Source organism: Podarcis liolepis (assembly GCF_965112155.1).
Source record: "Podarcis liolepis genome assembly, chromosome: 9".
NCBI classification, from domain to species: Eukaryota; Metazoa; Chordata; class Lepidosauria; order Squamata; family Lacertidae; genus Podarcis; species Podarcis liolepis.
The window spans coordinates 60,102,860-60,120,965 of record NC_139564.1 but is presented as its reverse complement, the minus strand read 5'-3'; the positions used below and the strand labels follow the sequence as shown (position 1 = coordinate 60,120,965).

General features: G+C 43.8%; 2 protein-coding genes and 1 long non-coding RNA gene across 17 annotated transcripts in view; 1 reads left to right on the top strand and 2 right to left on the bottom strand.

Moving 5' to 3' along the window:
- FRYL (FRY like transcription coactivator) overlaps positions 1 to 6,805 on the top strand; it is a 141,050-nt gene extending 134,245 nt beyond the window's left edge. For 10 of the 12 annotated variants that reach the window (XM_083459502.1, XM_083459503.1, XM_083459511.1 and 7 more), the window contains 4 exons: positions 2,560 to 2,577; positions 3,353 to 3,463; positions 4,330 to 4,526; positions 4,785 to 6,805. In XM_083459502.1, the coding sequence (XP_083315628.1) occupies positions 2,560 to 2,577; positions 3,353 to 3,463; positions 4,330 to 4,526; positions 4,785 to 5,040 (582 nt within the window). In that variant the 3' untranslated portion in view covers positions 5,041 to 6,805. Of the gene's footprint in view, positions 1 to 2,559; positions 2,578 to 3,352; positions 3,464 to 4,329; positions 4,527 to 4,784 lie in introns of those variants that run through there. The other 2 variants (XM_083459505.1, XR_014515795.1) reach the window with 2 other exon arrangements.
- The window catches only part of ZAR1 (zygote arrest 1), a 35,356-nt gene extending 17,501 nt beyond the window's left edge, over positions 1 to 17,855 (bottom strand). The window contains exons 1-4 of one of the 4 annotated variants that reach the window (XM_083460082.1): positions 16,450 to 17,844; positions 12,194 to 12,286; positions 12,024 to 12,098; positions 9,314 to 10,362 (exon numbers count right to left, since the gene is read on the bottom strand). In XM_083460082.1, the coding sequence (XP_083316208.1) occupies positions 10,219 to 10,362; positions 12,024 to 12,098; positions 12,194 to 12,286; positions 16,450 to 17,220 (1,083 nt within the window). In that variant the 5' untranslated portion in view covers positions 17,221 to 17,844 and the 3' untranslated portion in view covers positions 9,314 to 10,218. Of the gene's footprint in view, positions 1 to 9,313; positions 10,363 to 12,023; positions 12,099 to 12,193; positions 12,287 to 16,449 lie in introns of those variants that run through there. The other 3 variants (XM_083460083.1, XM_083460084.1, XM_083460085.1) reach the window with 3 other exon arrangements.
- Positions 2,225 to 8,302, bottom strand: LOC310686425. The gene is made up of 2 exons (XR_014515892.1): positions 5,159 to 8,302; positions 2,225 to 5,102 (listed from the first exon to the last, which is right to left on the bottom strand). It is a non-coding gene; the product is annotated as an uncharacterized lncRNA (long non-coding RNA).
- Positions 17,856 to 18,106: the final 251 nt, after the last annotated feature.

Genomic DNA, 18,106 nt, shown 5'->3' with positions numbered 1-18,106 from the left:
AAGATTTAATTATTGCAAGGCACTCTATATGGGGCTTCCCTTGTGCTTGGGCCAAAAAAATGTAGCTAGAAGCAGGGTTTTTGTAGAGCTACTCAGAGCTCTCTTTTCAGCAGGCTTCTCAATTTTTTACTTCATACCTTCTGGTTGTCCCCCCCTTCTTCTCCCCTTATTAATGAATGTATTTATTATTTAATTGTATTTGTTGACTATTCGCTAAAAAGAAGAAAATCACAAAGTGGTTTCCACTGCAAATAAAACCTGAGATAAATCAATACAATATAAAAATAGCTACATACATTAAAACCCAAATAATACATAATCACAAAGCAGTAGCAAAATGAGAAACAAATGGCCCAGCACCTGGCATTAGAAAGCCCCCAAAGCCAGGATAAATAAATATAACTTAAGCTGACGATGAAAGTGGAATACCGGTGGTGCATAGAGCATAATTGCATCAGGGTGATGAAACTGCTTGTGACAGTATTGTCTTCTGTGCTTATCCTCTAACATTTGTGGGGGCAGACCAAAGGTTAATGTACGGAAGTTTCTAAAGAACCTGCACTCTGGAAGGTTTTGCTTCATCACCCTCCCCAACTTTTACTGAAAAACACTTGTTGCAAAAAAAATGTATTGGGAAACAGAGTCTGATCCTCTGCATCTTTTGCAAGGGGGGGGACACCTTGCCCCATTCCTCTGGCCCTATTATCGCCTCCTTTGCTGGGTTAGCAGGGTTTGCCTGCTCTGTTGGTGTGAGGTAAAGGTTCCTTGCAATGCAAGACCACCAGCTGGAGAAAGAGTGGGGAAATGGGTGAGGTGTTGCTAGGTAAATGGGGCTCCTCCCACAGCTCTGCTAACACTGAAACACAATTGCAGTGCCAAAGATCATAATGTTGAATACAGGTGCGTGGAGAGGCTTAGGGAGCAGAGCTGGCTGCGGGACAAACCTACAACAAAACTGAGGCCCAGTACTTGAGTTTTAATAGAAGCAAGCTATATTTATCAACGGGGACGCGGGTGGCGCTGTGGGTTAAACCACAGAGCCTAGGACTTGCCGATCAGAAGGTCGGCAGGTCGAATCCCCGCGACGGGGTGAGCTCCTGTTGCTCGGACCCTGCTCCTGCCGACCTAGCAGTTCGAAAGCACGTCAAAGTGCAAGTAGATAAATAGGTACTGCTCCGGCGGGAAGGTAAACGGTGTTTCCATGTGCTGCTCTGGTTTGCCAGAAGCGGCTTAGTCATGCTGGCCACATGACCTGGAAGCTGTACACCGGCTCCCTCGGCCAATAAAGCGGGATGAGTGCTGCAACCCCAGAGTCGGTCACGACTGGACCTAATGGTCAGGGGTCCCTTTACCTTTAGCTATATTTATCTACAAGAAAGTATTTCGTGGATGAAGGGGGACAATTGGTCTCTAGGGACCGTTCATCCTCTAAGGTCGATTCTCCACATACGCCATGGGATTCCTTTATTCTGTATTAAAAGATCCTTTGGAAGTGAAACTTTTTGGCCGAGAAAACGCTTGCTATGTGGTGCACAGCCTCCAAGCCAAACCTTCCCCCCTCCTTCCTGTTAGGGCTCCAAGCAGGTTTTCTTGCTTCCTCTCAGCCCTGGCCAGTTGAGAGCAGGATATATACGTTGCCCTTAGCCCCAGTTGTTGTTTTTTGTACGTGTGTGTTTCAGGGGAAAGGGGGGGATCCCTCCCCAATATTTATTTCTGCAAGGATGAATGCTTGCTGTCTTGTAGAAAACCTATCCTGCCTTTCCCTCTCCCTCCATTTTGGGTCCCAGTCTATCTGCACATAAACTCTGTAGTCTGCTAATACAGGAAATCATTTGGCTGTGTTGATACGCCTTAAAATGCATGAGGTTTCTTTTTTTATATTTTTTAAGGAATATATGCATGCAGCTCTTTCCTTTCCAATTATCGTATTTTTCGCTCTATAAGACGCACATTTTCCCCTCCAAAAATTAAGAGGAAATGTATGTGCGTTTTATGGAGCGAATGCAGGCTCCTTGGCTTCAGCGATAGCAACACGAAGCCTCCGAAGCGCAGTGGGAGCGCTCCCTCCAAGCTCCAGAGGCTTCAGGTTCCTTCCGCTGAAGGGTAGGTGCCCCTTCAGCTAAGGCGCAGTGCCCCTTCAGCTAAGCGGGAGGAGAAATGGAAGGGGCTCTGTTTCGCTTGCCGCTTCGCTGAAGGGGCGCTGCGCAGAGAGGAGTTTTTCCCCCTTGTTCTCCCCCTCTAAAACAAGGTGCGTCCTATGGTCAGGTGCATCCTGTAGAGCAAAAAATACGGTAAATGTGAGAATTTTACAAATGCCCTCTACTTTACGCTATATAATTTTGTCATATTGCATGAAAGCAAGACAAGTAGTACATCTACAAATTCAGTTATCTTTGAATTCTGCCTAGACTTTTTACACACAGTGAAGCTTTCTTTGAACGTTATTCTTCTTTTAGTTTATATGGGACATCTGAGACCCTATTTAAAATGATCTTCTATACTAATTCATTATCTTTTTTCCTTTTTGTATTTTTGTGACCTGCTCACGTTCTTGCTTAGCATTTGGAAATTCTAGCAGTAAGTGATGGCTCTTGATTTATCAAATATTTAACCATGCCAGTAAAGAAACTGGTTTCATTTTTGTCTCTTGTCCATTTGTGATATAGCTGTGTCTCATTTAGATTACAGAAATAGTGTTTGCTTCACTTACCTCTATAGTTCTAACTCTTAAAATGCCAGCCCCTTTTAGATGGTAGATTAGTAGCAAGTGATTCCATTACCATTTGCTTTGCTGCTTTGGTGTAAAACAATCTTAACACCCATCTCCCCTGTGATACATACATGTGAAAATATGCAGAGAAGTAATATTGCAATTTTGTTCAGGAATTTATTGCTTTTACAGTTGTCATGCTACTGTAGAACTGGAAAGCTTAAGAGTGTATATTTTAATAAATGTATTAACTGTGGGAAGAAACAATGTGCTTGAACATAAATACCATATTTTGATATGTGGCCTAGAATTAAAACTGACATCACCAGTAGAAATAGAAGCAATTTCTTCCCTGCTAGAGCATGACATTTCTGAAATGTCATGAGAATCCCTTTCTGTTTTCTTTGTTGTAAATACAATTGCCTTTCTTAAAAGGTAAAGTTATAAGGGCAACACCACTTTTTAATTATACATCTACAGCTTTCATTAGCTTCTTACTGCATTAGCTTGTGAAAATAACTATTTTTTATATTGCAAATTATTCACTAGACAAGCAGTGTGTTACTTTATTGTCTGATTATTATATAGTTGATTAATATACTGAATTTAAGATAATAACCTTGGTTTTTTTTTCATTTACAGGAGTTGGAGTTGTGCCGGAGGCTATATAAGTTGCATTTCCAGTTGTTGCTTCTCTTCCAAGCATATTGTAAACTTATCAGCCAAGTGGATGTAGTTAAAAAAGAGGCAGAGGTAAAGAAAATACCACAACGTTTTTAATAGTGTTTGTTAAAAGTGAACTGCTTGAGATGGTCAATTTTGTTTTAAGAGGATAAAACAATCTGACTTACAAGGTTAATCACATTTGTAAAGGACATCAGTATCCATTATGAGCATTCTGTACTCTGTCTTCTAATGCACATTTAATGGTACATAACCAATTTTCACTTTATAATTTCAACCATCACCCAATTGCAGTTGGATTCATGTCAAAGTTTCTGATACACGTATACCAAAATTTCCAAGTTTATATTGTAAGCAGTTAAGAGTTGGAAGGGACCCCAAGGGCTATCCAGTCCAGCCCCCTGCAATGCAGGAATCTCAATGAAAGCATCCATTACAGATGGCCATCCAACCTCTGTTTTAAAAACTCCATTCCACCGTCAAACAGCTCTTACTGACATTTAGTCAGAATCTTCTTTCTTGTAACTTGAAGCCATTGGTTCGGGTCCTATGCTCCAGAGCAGGAGAAAACAAGCTTGCTCCATCCTCCATGTGACAGCCTTTTAGCTAGATGGCTCTCAGTCTCCTCTGATCCAGGCCAAGCATGCTCAACCATTCCTCTTAAGGCTTGATTTCCAGACCCTTGACCATCTTGGTCACTATCCTCTATATACGTTACAGCTTGTCAATATCCTCCTTAAATTTTGGTGCCCAGAAATGGACACAGTACTCCAGGTGTGGTCTGATCAAGGCAGAATAAAGTGCTTGAGGTACTTCTGTGAGCAAGCATTTAACCCGAAATATGCCCGGATTACAAATTAAAAAAATAACCCCCTCTCCCCACTGCTTAAATTGTTTTTAGTACAAAAGCTTAAGTTTATCTTCTTTTGTTTTAGGTAATAAACATGTCAGAGGAGCTTGCACAGCTAGAAGCCTTTCTGAAGGAAGCAGAGTCTGCTTCTGACAGTGGTATTGAAGAAATGGAAATTCCAGAAGCTTCCCAAGCCAACACTGAGACTGCCATTCATTCTCTCATTGAAACTTTGAGGAATAAAGAGTTTATGTCTGCTATAGTACAGGTCAAAGCTTTCAGGTACAATTTGCTAATATTCTCATTTGAAAAGGATAAAATTGAGAGGGACCTTTATGCAATGGCTTACTTACATCAGTATATTTCTTATTTTATCAATACAATTGTAAGGTAACTCCAAACATGGAGTTAAGTTCTCTCATAACTGTAAGGCATAATAGTTTTTAACCTAGAATTTTGAAGCAAGCCTACTTTATTAAAAAATGGAAATATGATAAACTTCTTTATAAGACATTAAATGCATCTTTTCTGTTTTTCCAGATGTATTTGGCCCAATGACATATTTGGCAGTTCTGAAGATGACCCAGTACAAACATTGTTGCAGATATATTTCCGTCATCAGACCCTGGGCCAGACTGGCAGTTTTGCAGTAGTTGGCTCCAAACAAGATATGTCAGAAGCCAGCTCAAAACTAATGGAACTAAATTTAGAGATCCGGGAGTCACTGCGCATGGTGCAGTCTTATCAGCTTCTGGCAAAACATACAGCAGTGGGAAGTTTGAGCACTGGATTTTAAGAACTACTGTCCCACAGAGAAGAACTGAAATGGTCTCAATATTATCAAGCACCTTTTCATATCTGTTGAAACTTGCTGTTTGTGACAGAAACCATACCTGTGATGACCAGTGAAGTACTGGGAGCAAGCTATGTTATTCAGAAATGAAGGTTTTTGAAACCTCATAGCCATCACCTTAACTTTTTCTTAAACAGTAGCTGTGTATGGACAGTATGGACACTTTTTGAAAATAACTATATACAAAACTGCATTAGAAGAAAAGGGCTAAAAACAATGCCTACAAATGCATTATTGTCTTCAAAAACAGAAATGTAAGACTTGTTGCAATAATGGCCTCTTGATAGTGAGACAATTAAAAGCAGGTAAATGAGGCTAAAAATCAAGGCTGGTTATTTTGGCTGAAGACCTGCGAGGCTTCTTCGCTTTCAAGCAGCAAATAAATCATCAGGTGATGCCAAATTAATACACTTGGCAATGTCATGAGGAATGTGCTGTCATACTGGAGCTGGAAAGACTGCAGACTCCATTGATTTATCAATGTTGTATTTACTCTACCTTCGTCTATAATGGTGAATTATGTGTGAAAGTAGGAATGAATGGATATCTGACAATTGCATTTTGAAGGTATGGATGTTTGATATGGTCTGAGCATGCCTAAAAAAGCACTGCAAGATTATTTTTGGAAGAAAAAAAATATTTTATTAGATTTAACTCCTTAGTCTGTAAATGTTATGGCATTTAATAATATTTTAAACTGGAATTATCCAGTTTTCAAAAAGAAATAATATATCTAACTCGTTTGGAATGCTGCTCAGTTCTCTGATCAGCGCTTATTACAAATATTGATAACGACTAACCAAAAAGTAGCTGCCTGCAGAGACTTTAAACTGTATATTAAAAGATATATGTTGCTCCTCAGCAACTCATTAGAAAAGTTAACTTATTTTATTCTGTACATACTCTAGAAATTGTATAGTGTAAAATCCAGTATTTTTCTTGTACAATTGTGCAATGCACTGTTACATGAGAATAGTGTATAAAGCTGGGGGGGAGGGGGAGAGAATAGTGGCTGTTAAAGGAATACATGATCTACATCTGTGTATTCTAGAGTTCAAGAAAAGGTGTAAACTTGCTTGTATTTTCATGATAACGCTTAAGAATTTGGGACTGTAGAAGGGAGAGACCACTGACTACCAAAACCTACAATATACTTTAGAATTCCTTGTCAAAATCTTGTAGCACAAAATAAACTGGATTCTATTGGAACCAAAACTTTTTTAGAAGCAAAAAAGTATGAATGTCTCATGATTCCTGAAGGAACAAATGCCCTGTATTTTATGCATCTCTCCTACCCACTGTGATGTTAAAGCAAAAAAATTGGGCTCTGAAATGTCAGGGTGTAGAATGTAGACATGAAATCTCTTATCATGGCCTTTTTTCCACTGGGGAAATGGAGTAGACATGTAATTATGCTGAAATACATTAAATTAAGGCACTGTGCATACCATTGGACTGCTGACACAAGTTCTGTTACTTTTCAAAATCCACACATTCATAATCACTGTATTATTTTTTACCCTGATATAATTTAATTATTTTGAAGGCTCTGTGGTACTGTAGATTATGTTCCTAATTATTTAATACACTTTTAAAAGGGGGATGTGTAGTTTTTAGTGGTGTATTATACTTTTTACATCTTCTATTGGCCTTTTTGTGTTTCTTTTTGCTTTGGGGAGGGGTTGGTAAAATAAAATCTCATATCTGCTACCTTGTGTATTTTCTGAAAAGGATTTTGGGGTATGTATGCAAACATTTAAATAGAACAAAGCATAAAAGTGATATCCCTAAGAAGTCCTGCATACGGTTTGACAACCTTAGCAGGCTTATAAATAGACTAGCTATAATAAGAGACAAAGATACAATACACATCCTCTAACCAAACATACATGATGTATGCAGTGCTGTAATTGCACTGCATGATTTACTAGGTGTAAGTGTAGATAATAAATAAAAGAGCTGTAGAGAGGGAGCTGCTCCAAAACTCTGCATGATGTGGTGGTTCTCCCGAGTTATTTATTTGTATATGTTACTGATAGTTCAGAATTGAGCCAAACTCATTTTTGTGCCAATTTTTGGGGGGGGGGGAGATCCATAGATCAGTGGTAGAATATAATAGATAAATGCATTGCAGTCCAAATTCAATCTCTGGTACCTCCAGTTAAAGGATCTCCATAACCTTGGGAGCCTGGAGTGCTAGTTCAAACGCAGGCAAGGTGAGTAAGATGTATAAGGTGGATCTGCATGCAAGTACTTGGAACAATCTGAGATAACAATAAACATTATTTTCATTTATAAGCTTCTCCCACTGAAATCACTGGGACTTCAGAGATGCTTTTCATTGGATTGGGCCTAAGGAGATGCTACTACACAGAATAGGGAAAGGCGCTTGAGTGGCTGAAGGGATCATTAGCAGTAGGACAAGGCCTTGACTATTGAGAAATCTCCCATCCCTTAGTGAATTCAATATCCCACATCCCCACTCCCGTTGCTGACCAGGAAGGAAATATTTGCAGGACAAAATTGCAACACGTATTCCTGTGTGGCACTGCTGGACTTTTTAAAAAGTTGGGAAATATATTGTATCACTGAAAAACATGCTGTACAAACTGCTGTACAACAAAATCTGTAAGATGCATGACACACATTGAATACACAAGTAATCATTTGATGGGGCAGTTTTGCTTGATGGGAGGTATTAAAGAGGAAGTGGAGTGTGCCCAGTTAACACTACAACCTATTTTCTTGCAATCATAGTAGCTTCTATCCAGAAGCAAGCCCTGGGTAAGGTGTATCAAGCAAGCCATTTGAAACTTCTGAACCTTAGCACTTAAAGTTGATACTAGAAAGCAGGTATTTAGCAATACACAGCAATTTGGAAGTATAAACGACACTACATATTAGTATTTAAAATGACTGCAGCACGGATCATGTAGTTCTAGTAGTGTGGCCAGTGACAGTTTCAGCTGCCTCTGATAATCTTAAAACCGCTTTAACCAAACAGTAATTTCCCTAGCCTTCCATAAATAATAGTTACACTATATCAACTATACTGACATAGTATAGCATGTAACAGTTATAGCAGCAAAGCATGGTTTCCATTTGAGAATGTGCAACAGTGAGCCTTAGGCTCATACGCTGTCCAAGTACTAGAAAAGAAAGTTTAAAGCTTCCATTTGCAACCACCAACAGACTTCTGTTTTCAGATGTACAGTGGTACCCCGCAAGACGAACGCCTTGCGAGACGAAAAACTCGCAAAACGAAAGGTTTTTTCGTTTTCGAGTTGCCTCGCAAGACGAATTTCCCTATGGGCTTGCTTCGCAAAACGAAGCTTGCCCCGGGGACAGCGGGTCTTCTCTTTTGAAGCAAGGGGCGGCGGGGAGAAGCGATCTTCTCCCCGCAGCCCCAGGTCCGGGGACAGCGGGAAGTGCTTCCCACTGCCCCCGGACCTCTTTTGAAGCAAGGGGCTGCGGGGAGATCGCTTCTCCCGGTGCTCCGAAGCGGGGCGGGGGGGGGCGGGAACACCTTCTGAAGGCGGGCGGGGGGGCGAAAGTCTTTGTCCCCCCTGCCTGCCTTCCCAGGGGCTTTTAAATCGCCCCGGACAGCGGAGAAGTCCTCCGCTGTCCCGGGGTGATTTTAAAATGCCGCCCGCCAGCATTTTAAGATTGCCCGGACAGCGGAGAAGTCCTCCGCTGTCCCGGGGTTTTTTAAAATGCTAGGGGTGGGAAGAAAAGCCCTTCCCCCCCCCCCCAGCCTTCAGAAGAGGTCCGGGGACAGACTGTCCCCGGACCTGGTCTGAAGGCGGTTTCCCTAGGAACGCATTAATTGATTTTCAATGCATTCCTATGGGAAACCGTGCATCGCAAGACGAAAAACTCGCAAGACAAAGAGACTTGCGGAACGAATTAATTTCGTCTTGCGAGGCACCACTGTAATAGGAAACAATGGCAAATCGAAGCTTTAAGCTTCACTTCCTAACAGGAGTGGTGGCATGGAAGCCCAGGGATCACTGTAATGCAGGGGTGGCCAACTCCCGAGAGACTGCTATCTACTTTCAGAATTAAAATCTGCCAATGATCTACCCCCGTTTTGGGGGGGTTCAGGTCAAAGTTCCATTTTGGGGGGCGGGGGTTTAAATGCAAGGGTCAAAGGAAAAAGTGACTCGCTTTGAATGAAAACACCCACATAGAGAAATGAAATAGTTACAAGCCATGATGAAGCATCACAATCCCTTTATTTATACATTCACTCAGATAGTGCCTCATCATTAAAGTTGTAGGTAACGTTTAGAAGCGTGCCATTCACTGTCTTGGCTCAAGACAGAGAATCTTAATCTCTCAATTTTGGATGATGGCCAGCCATTAGACATATCCTGCCACTCACCTACAAACTTAAACTGGCATTGGTCGGAAATAGTTCTCCCATTGTACCAAATACTGTACCCACCGTACCTATCAATATTCAGTTATGCATACAACTTAGATCCAGAACAATTGTCTAGTTTTTACCCAGCACCATTCAAGTACATCTCAGTTGAAGAAATCTAAAGGACTATACATCACTGCCTCCTACTTCTAGCATTAAACAATTCACTGCTATTCCACCCCTTTTCATATCAGTTATATATTTGATTCTCCAGAAATTTTAACTATTTCCCATAACTTTACCTGCCCTGTACAGAGCAATTGTCAACGTGAAACTCATACATACAATTACATTTCCCAGTTTGGGGCCACTTAAGTGTGCATTAGGTTCTACATAGAAGCATTTCATAGCAAGAGGGTAACAAGGAAAAGCCTGGTACACATTCCTCCACACAGATGGGTAGGAACGTTTAAATAAGGCTTTCCCATCACCAGCAACACCACCCTCTTTTTGCTGAACTTGCTTTTCAAGTCTTCTCTCCAAAAAAATCTAGCTGAGTCACAGTATGCCAGGCAGAGTCCCTCCCCCTTAATACAATTACAAAAAATGAAGTGGACATTAGGTTGCATTAGGATTCACAATTGCTTTACTACAGCTTCATTGGCAGGCTTCCCACTGCTGCAGCCTGCTGTTTCCAAACAAAATATCTGCGTCATTGCAAATTTGTATTAAGGATTCTTCCGCTACTATCCTGCTCAAATAATATATTTAAAACTAAATGTACTATCACAAGAGAGACGTTTGCCTTTGCACCTTCCACAGAGATCCTGACGGTGGGGTCTCTTGGGATCTACATGGCGCAATTTCACAGGACAGACGCACCGTGTCTGCTTGCAACTCTGAAATGGGACAGAAAGAGGCACAGTATCTGAAACTACTACAAGCATCCATGTACAAATTCCGCAGATAAAATATGCTTTAGGAGCCTGCATAGCTATAAGGGTCACAGGTTCCATGCCTTTTTTTAAACTCCAGCCTAAGCACTGCTTTCTGTTTGGGGGCCTCTTCAGTGACTGGAAGACTCATGCATAATAGGATGCAACAACAACTACTAAAGCAAACTGTTAATGCTACTATTATTGTTGCATCTCCATCACACACACCCCGACTACAGAAGCACAATTTCTCTCTAGGCAAAACAATGAAGATCAGTTCCAAGTACTGTATAAGGCTCCCATAAGAAGTGGCGAATGCCATCAACTTGGATTGCTCTAAAAGAAGATGAGACAAATTCATGAAGGCTGTCAGCTGATAGTAACCACCATGGTTATATGTCTTACCTCTACCTCCACTGCCGGAGGCAGTATATCTCTGGATATCAGTTGCTGTCAGGAGCTACAAGTGGGAAGAGTGCTGCTGTTGTGCTCAGGTCCTGCTTTCAGGCTTTGCACAAGGCAGCTGGGTTGGCCTCTGGAAGAACATGATGCTAGACTAGATGGGCCTGATCCAGTAGGCTCTTAAGACTGCCCACTGGGGAAATGATGCATCTTGAACTTAAACCCTACATATGTAGCAGAATGCACAGCTGGGGATGAGATATTTAAATTTCCCACATAAAAAAATAATAATTAAAACTTCATTTCCAGTTGCAAGCAAACTGAGAGCAAGCAAAGGGCTGGACTATATTTGTAACAATTACACAGGGAGCATTCCAAAGTCCTTCATTTGTCTGAAGCAACAGTTCATTCTACCACCACATGTAGAACATGCCTCCATTAAACCTAAACTACTCCGCAAAGTATCCAAAGATGAACCAATCATGGGGCCACATTAACTAAAGATAAACGCCATGGCCTTGTTTGGACTTTAAATCATCAGCCAAATATAACATGGTTTAATAGTAGTTCTGGAACAAGCACCTCCATCTCAATCACCCACCCAGCTTCAATTAAAATATCCTGGTTTCTTAAGCCAGTGTTTCACATGACCTCCCAACCAAGAAACTGATTTGAGTTCACTCAAAACCGCTATAAGATCACCAACACTGTACAACAGATTAAGAGCATTTTCAATGAACAATTTCCCCCATCCTTCCAATTTACTTATCCTTCCTATTAGCCATCCGGATGTAATCAAAGTTAAAGGGTAATTAAATTATCATTAAATTCAGGTATCACCACTAGTGAGAACTGATCTTGCACAGGAAAGAGAACCAATTAAATCTACATACTCAAGTACAGAATGTGCATGTGCTGTGCAGAATGTACACATTAAACTATAAATGCTGTTCTAGTGAGTTTAGAGGGTTTTCATGCTCTTCATGACTAAGTGCACATCTAAAAATCTGATAGGGGGTCGGCAAGGGCCAACTGAGCAAGATGCTGCATCCTGATTCTATATAAGCACACCTGTTTTTCACAGGGGCACAAGTATTCTATACTGCACTATGGCTATCCAAATACAAGCAGTAGAAGAGACACAGACAGAGAGATATCTAATGCCTGAAAACAGTATGTTTGGAAAGTATTTTGCCTTCAATGGCCTCCTAAGAGTTGCTTACTTGGCAGGTGATATCCTCCACACGGTAGGGATTGTAGGATTTCTGGCAAGTTCGGCAGAACTGCCTAAAATAAACCTGAGGGTGGGTGGGGAGAAGGAGAAAAGCATGAAGGCAAGTCCTTACCAAAGGACAAGACCACCACCCTCCACTGCTCTAGTGACAATACTCACCTTGTTTGTGCCCTGCACACACCATACATAGGCACTCTCCCAGCGGATGTTGCAGTCCTTGCAGTGGTAATAGCCATACTTCTGCTCTAGGAACTAGAGAGCATAAACCAAAAAGTAAGGGAACTGACATCTCAAGTTGAGCAGCCTGTTGCAAGCCCTGACCTTGTGCGCCTTAAGAGCAACTGGCAGCAGCTTCCCTCACAAGCTTCAAGAATCAGAATAATCTTTATTTGCACCAACCACTAGCCACAGCAATAAAATAAAACACAATGTGTTGAAGACAGAAGGTAGAAACTTAACTACAGTGGTGCCTCGCAAGACGAAATTAATTCGTTCCGCAAGTTTTTTCTTCTTGCGAGTTTTTTGTCTTGCGAAGCACGGTTTCCCATAGGAATGCACTGAAAATCAATCAATGCGTTCCTATGGAAACCGCCTTCAGACCAGGTCCGGGGACAGTCTGTCCCCCGACCTCTTCTGAAGGCTGGGGGGGGGGGACAAGGGCTTTTCTTCCCACCACCAGCCTTCAGAAGGCTGTTCTGAAGGCTGGCGGTGGGAAGAAAAGCCCTTCTCCCCACTTCCCGCCCCGCAAGCTCCGGGGACAGGAGGGCTTTGCTGCCGCCCGCCAGCATTTTAAAAGCCCCCACTGTCCCGGGGCGATTTTAAAATGCTGGCGGGCGGCAGCGAAGCCTCCGCTGTCCCGGGGCGATTTTAAAATGCTGGGGGTCGGCAGCGAAGGCTTCGCTGCCGCCCGCCAACATTTTAAGATCGCCCGGGACAGCGGAGAAGTCTCCACTGTCCCGGGAAGGCAGGCGGGGGGGAGCAAAGACTTTTGCCCCCCGCCGGCCTTCAGAAGAGGTCCAGGACCTCTTCTGAAGGCCGGCGATGGGAGAAAGTCTTTGCTCCCGACCGCCAGCATTTTAAAAGAGGTCCCCCGAGATTTCCCTATGGCCTTTCTTCTTGCGAAGCAAGCCCATAGGGAAATTTGTCTTGCGGAACGACTCAAAAACGGAAAACTCTTTCGTCTTGCGAGTTTTTCGTTTTGCGAGGCGTTCGTCTTGCAAGGCACCACTGTATACATCAATAATCAAATAATGGATCTTATTCTAATTGCTTGAGGCAGTGTTCAAAATTCACCAGGCACATTTTGCACCCAGCTATCGGCCACTTGTGACCAAGTGAAGATGCCCAGGTACCAGGAGGGAGTATCACGTCTCCACCACCCATAGGTGCATGCCTGGGGATCACTGGATCATGACTTTTCATAACCCATCCTCTAGAATTCTATCCATTACATTGTATTTTATCTGCACAATCGGAATGAATTTCAGGAACCAAAAAGTTGTATTGAAAAATACCATTTTTCAGCTTTCTGGCCCAAAAATGGCAACTAGACATTTCGGTTTGGTGACTAACCCTGGTTTAAGGAGCCATTTGGCACCTAGATTATGAGTTTCTAACACTGCCTTGAAGAACAGTAACCAACTAATCTCCAGCTTAAGCAACACTTTCAGTCTAAGTCCAGAGAGTTTCGTCTCTCTTCAATACCTTCTATATTGAGGGTAAGAACTGGCCGATCTTCTCCCTGCAATATTTTCTTCACACTCTTAAATAAAGCAACACTATTATTTCACTAGGAGGTGAAGAGTGTCAGTGCCCCATAGCAATGTAGGTAGTTCTATGAACTGAGCTTCCTATTCATTAACTCAGCCAGACCTGGTCTGCGTCTTCCATACCCTAATCACCTCTAGGTTACGTACTGTAATACACTTCTAATGAGCCTGTCTGGAGCTTCTGAAATCATCTTCAGGTTGTTCAAACTACAGCTACCAGGATTCTGACTAAAGGCAGTAGATCAAGTCACATTACTCCAATTTTATACAATTTAAGTTGGAAACCAATTTATTTGTTGTTTCATTTGTTTATAAGAGTATCTTAAAGACCAGCTTATTTCACATAAAACTGCCTAAGGCCTGCTCCAACTTCCCCACCCTAAGAAATAGCAAGCAGGCAGGCCCTCTCACCCCCATTTTTATTCCTACAGTGCCCAGAAACTGGAATAGCCTTCCCAGAGATATTTGGCTCCATTTCCACCCACTGGAACACAAGCAAAGACTTGCGTTCAGTGAGCTTCTTGGACACTGCTTTTTGGTACACGTGTCTTCTGCCATTTTGATTGCACAGGCTGCATTTTAGGCTTTTTGGAATTGTCTTGATAAACTACTGCCAGCCACTTTGATTGCTCACCACAGGAAGACAGGGTGTCACAGCTTGAAACAAGTTTCTGCAAAGGGGAAAACAAACCAGTCATTTCTGCTCTCCATTCCATCCACATGTTCTCAGGATGTGGTGGGCCAATCCACACCAGAGGAGTAGTGGGGATGCAGCTTGGTATGCAGAAGCAGGGAGAGTGTACTAAATGGAACTTTTGGGTCTCCCCACAATCCTATGTCTCCCGGCTAGTCTAGTTTCTCCATACACAATAATGCATGAGGCTCAGAGCCCAGCCACAAAGAACTATGAAGGGATTCTTTCAATTAACTGCATTTCTGTGCTCCTCCTTGCACATGAGCAACTGTAAAAAGTCAGGGGTGGGTACCATGTGGCCCTCCAGATGTTTTGATCTCCCACCAGTCGCAGCCAGCATTACCTGTGCTCAGCAACATCTGGAGAGTCACAGGTTCCCCACCACTGGCCCAAGCCAACAACCCACAAAGTACAAAAAGCTCCTACAAAACCAACACCACTGGGTCTACTCTACGCCAATATTCAACTTTGCTCCCTTTGCCATAGGCAGGTAATTCCTCTGCTCTTCTGAATCAGATACCCAAGGATTCTCGTTATGCCTGCATGAAGAGCCTAGGACAGCTTGCCTTTGCCCAATGAAGCACATCACAATCAGCCTCATGCCAAAACGGACAGTGCAGGTGCCAAACTTGTACAAGTCTTACAAGACTAAAATTGATGTATAGCATACAGCCTTGTGCATTCTGTTTAACCTGAAGGCACCTGCAGGTAACTCCCCGCCCCCCACAACAAGTCCCAGCTTGGGAGAGGGAAATGGTTAATTTCATCCTGCCACACGGGGGAGGGGGGCAACTTGAATAAAATATTGGGGAGGCAGATAAACCCCAACCCATATATTCAATCACATGATACCATTTGAATGGCCATGCCCATCAACCTGGGGGGGGGGGCTGACACCCTCAAATATTTTATTTTATGGGGGGGGGAGAGAAAGGCCCTTTGGCGTTGGCTCCTACAGTGTAAACTTTTGCCCAGACTTTAAAGCCCCCCAGAGGCTGCTTCTGGTTTTAAGCAAACATGTCCAAGAAGAGTTATGTACAAAAATGCACAACCTGTTGTTGGGCCCTTAGGCTCTCTAAAACTCAAGTTTTCACTTACAAGAGCGGAAGGATAGCTCTATTCTTCATTCAGGAAAGTAAGGCTTGTTCCCGCTACACAATTTGGCCAAGCCTGGCCTAAGCAGACTAACTACCACCCCACAAATAAGGACTCTCACAGGAGCCCCAGACACCATAGGGCAGAAGGGGCTGGTTAAGTTTCATCCACTCAGCTGAATTTTTATGTCCTTTTTTATGTCTTCCTTTGTCCATTTTTATGCCTTCCTGCTTTGGTTTATTGTTCTGCACATAGGCCTGCGGTTATAGGGCGGTATAAAAATTCAAGGAATAAATAAACGTGTTTTCACCGTATTCTTGACTGCCACCCTGAGACTTTCACTGAAGCGCAGCAAAAAAATAAAATAAAATAAAATAAAATAAAGCAACCCTGTTTAGGGAAGTTTTTATATTTGATGTTTTATGGTGTTTTTAGTGTTCTGCTGGGAGCCGCCCAGAATGGCTGGGGAAACCCAACCAGGTGGGCAGGTATAATTAATTAAAAAAAATTATTTTATTTTATATTATTATTATTCAAAAAATATTTGTTTTCTCAACATTATAAACAAACACATAAAACAAACATAACTCATAGCCTTATTAAAAGGCTTACTAAATTACACTTTTTAACTTTGTTAATTGACTTCCTCGCTTCCCCTTGGTTGAATTTCATTGCATGTCCTTTTAACGGTTTTCCAAATCACAGTTCTTATAAAATTTAACTTAAACATTAGCATCCTTAGTATTATTATTATTAAAAAGAAAACCCAACCCTCCGCTGGCGCACAAGGGAAATAAGGAAGAGCGAGTCTCCTGAACAAGCAAGAAACAGGCGGGAAGCTGAGGCGAGGGACCCACCTGGAAGCGCACGCGGGCCTTGCTTTCCTCTCGAGGCCCCTCCGAGGGCTTCTCCGCAGCCTCGTCTCCCCGCTTCTCCTCTGGCTGGGGCGGCGCCCCCTCGCCGTCCTCCCGAGGCTTCTCCGGCTGTTCCAGGCCGCCCTCGGGTGCTGGGCCCGAGCCCTCCTTCCTCTCCTTGGGGCGCGGCGGCCGCTGCTCCTCCTGCAGGTCGGCGGGGCCCTCAGCCTTCTCCCCGCCGGCGCGCGCCTCGTCGGCTTTCGGCGGCGGCGTCGAGGCCGCGGCGGGGCCGTCGGGCGGCTCGGCTTCCTCCAGGAAAGTGGTGAGGCGCCGCGGAGCCACGGGCGAGTAGACGGCGATGGTCCTGGGGAAGCGCACGGAGCGGCAGCCGCCGCTGACAGGGCTGCCTTGCTCCTGCTCGACGGCGCGGCGGCGCAAGAAGAGCGGCCGCGGCCCGAGCGAGCACTGCACCGAGGCGTCCTGGCGCGGGTTGACTTGCACGCCCACCTCCTTGGTGTTGGCCTTGCGCAGGCGGGGAGTCAGGTTGGGGTTCACCTGGGACAGGATGGCTTTCAGCTGCGCCCGCTGGTAGTTGTCGAAGTACTCGGCCGCCGCGGCCGCCACCGCCGCCGTCTCGCCATAACCGGAGAAGTAGCCGCCCCGCTGCCTCCAAGGACCCTGCCCGCCTTTGCCTCTCGGGTAGCGGTAGGAGTAAGGGTTGTAGGAAGGGTACGACGAGTAGCTCTCCATGGCGTCGTCCACCAAAGCGGCCATTGCCCCGGGCTGCGCTCATCACGGACGAGGCTTAAATAGCCCCCTGGGCGGGCCGCCTCCAAGCGAGCCTCCTCTCCCGGGAGACCCAAATGAGAGTCACTCGGCACAGCTGTGCGGGTCTCGTGGAGCGAGCTTTGCAAGCCTATGAGAGCTTACTTCGGAGCAAGCGCCAATTAACGTCGGGTGCTTTCCTTGGAGGAAGCATGCATGCATGCACGCGCGCGGCCCGCTGTGTTGTTGCAGCAGCAGCAGGTGGTTTACTCTGCAACAAAAGGCCCCTCGAATTAGCGGCGCGTTCTTCCCATGAGTGTCGGCAGGATTGCAGCCTCACTGCGGAATGAACACCGCCGAACGCTGTAGGGTTTTCTCCCAAGTAAACATGCAGAGGACTCGGCTGTTAACCGGTTTTCTGATGTCTTATACAAATAATAATAGAAAGTAGCAGAAATGATTAAACGCCCTGTGTTAAAATTCCCATATGGTCTACAAAAACGCATTGAAAGGGGACAGTAAGCTTAATTAGGCTGTAATCCTAGGCCCATTTACATGGAAGTAAGAACAACTGAACTCGGCAGAATTTACTTCTCAGTAAATGTACTAAAGGTCTGCCCATAAATGAGAGAGTTACCGTACTTTGAAATCAGTGCCGTTCAAACCATTCAGGGCTACAACCCTGCATTCACTTATCTGGGAGTAAACTGTTGAAACTCAATGGGTTTATTTCTGAATGGGCATGTACAGTGGTGCCTCGCAAGACGAAATTAATTAGTTCCGCGAGTTTTGTCGTCTTGCGATTTTTTTCGTCTTGCGAAGCACGGTGTCGGAAAAGTTTTGGAAAAGCTTCAAAAATCACCAAAGTCTTCAAAAACCTCAAAAAAGGCTACCA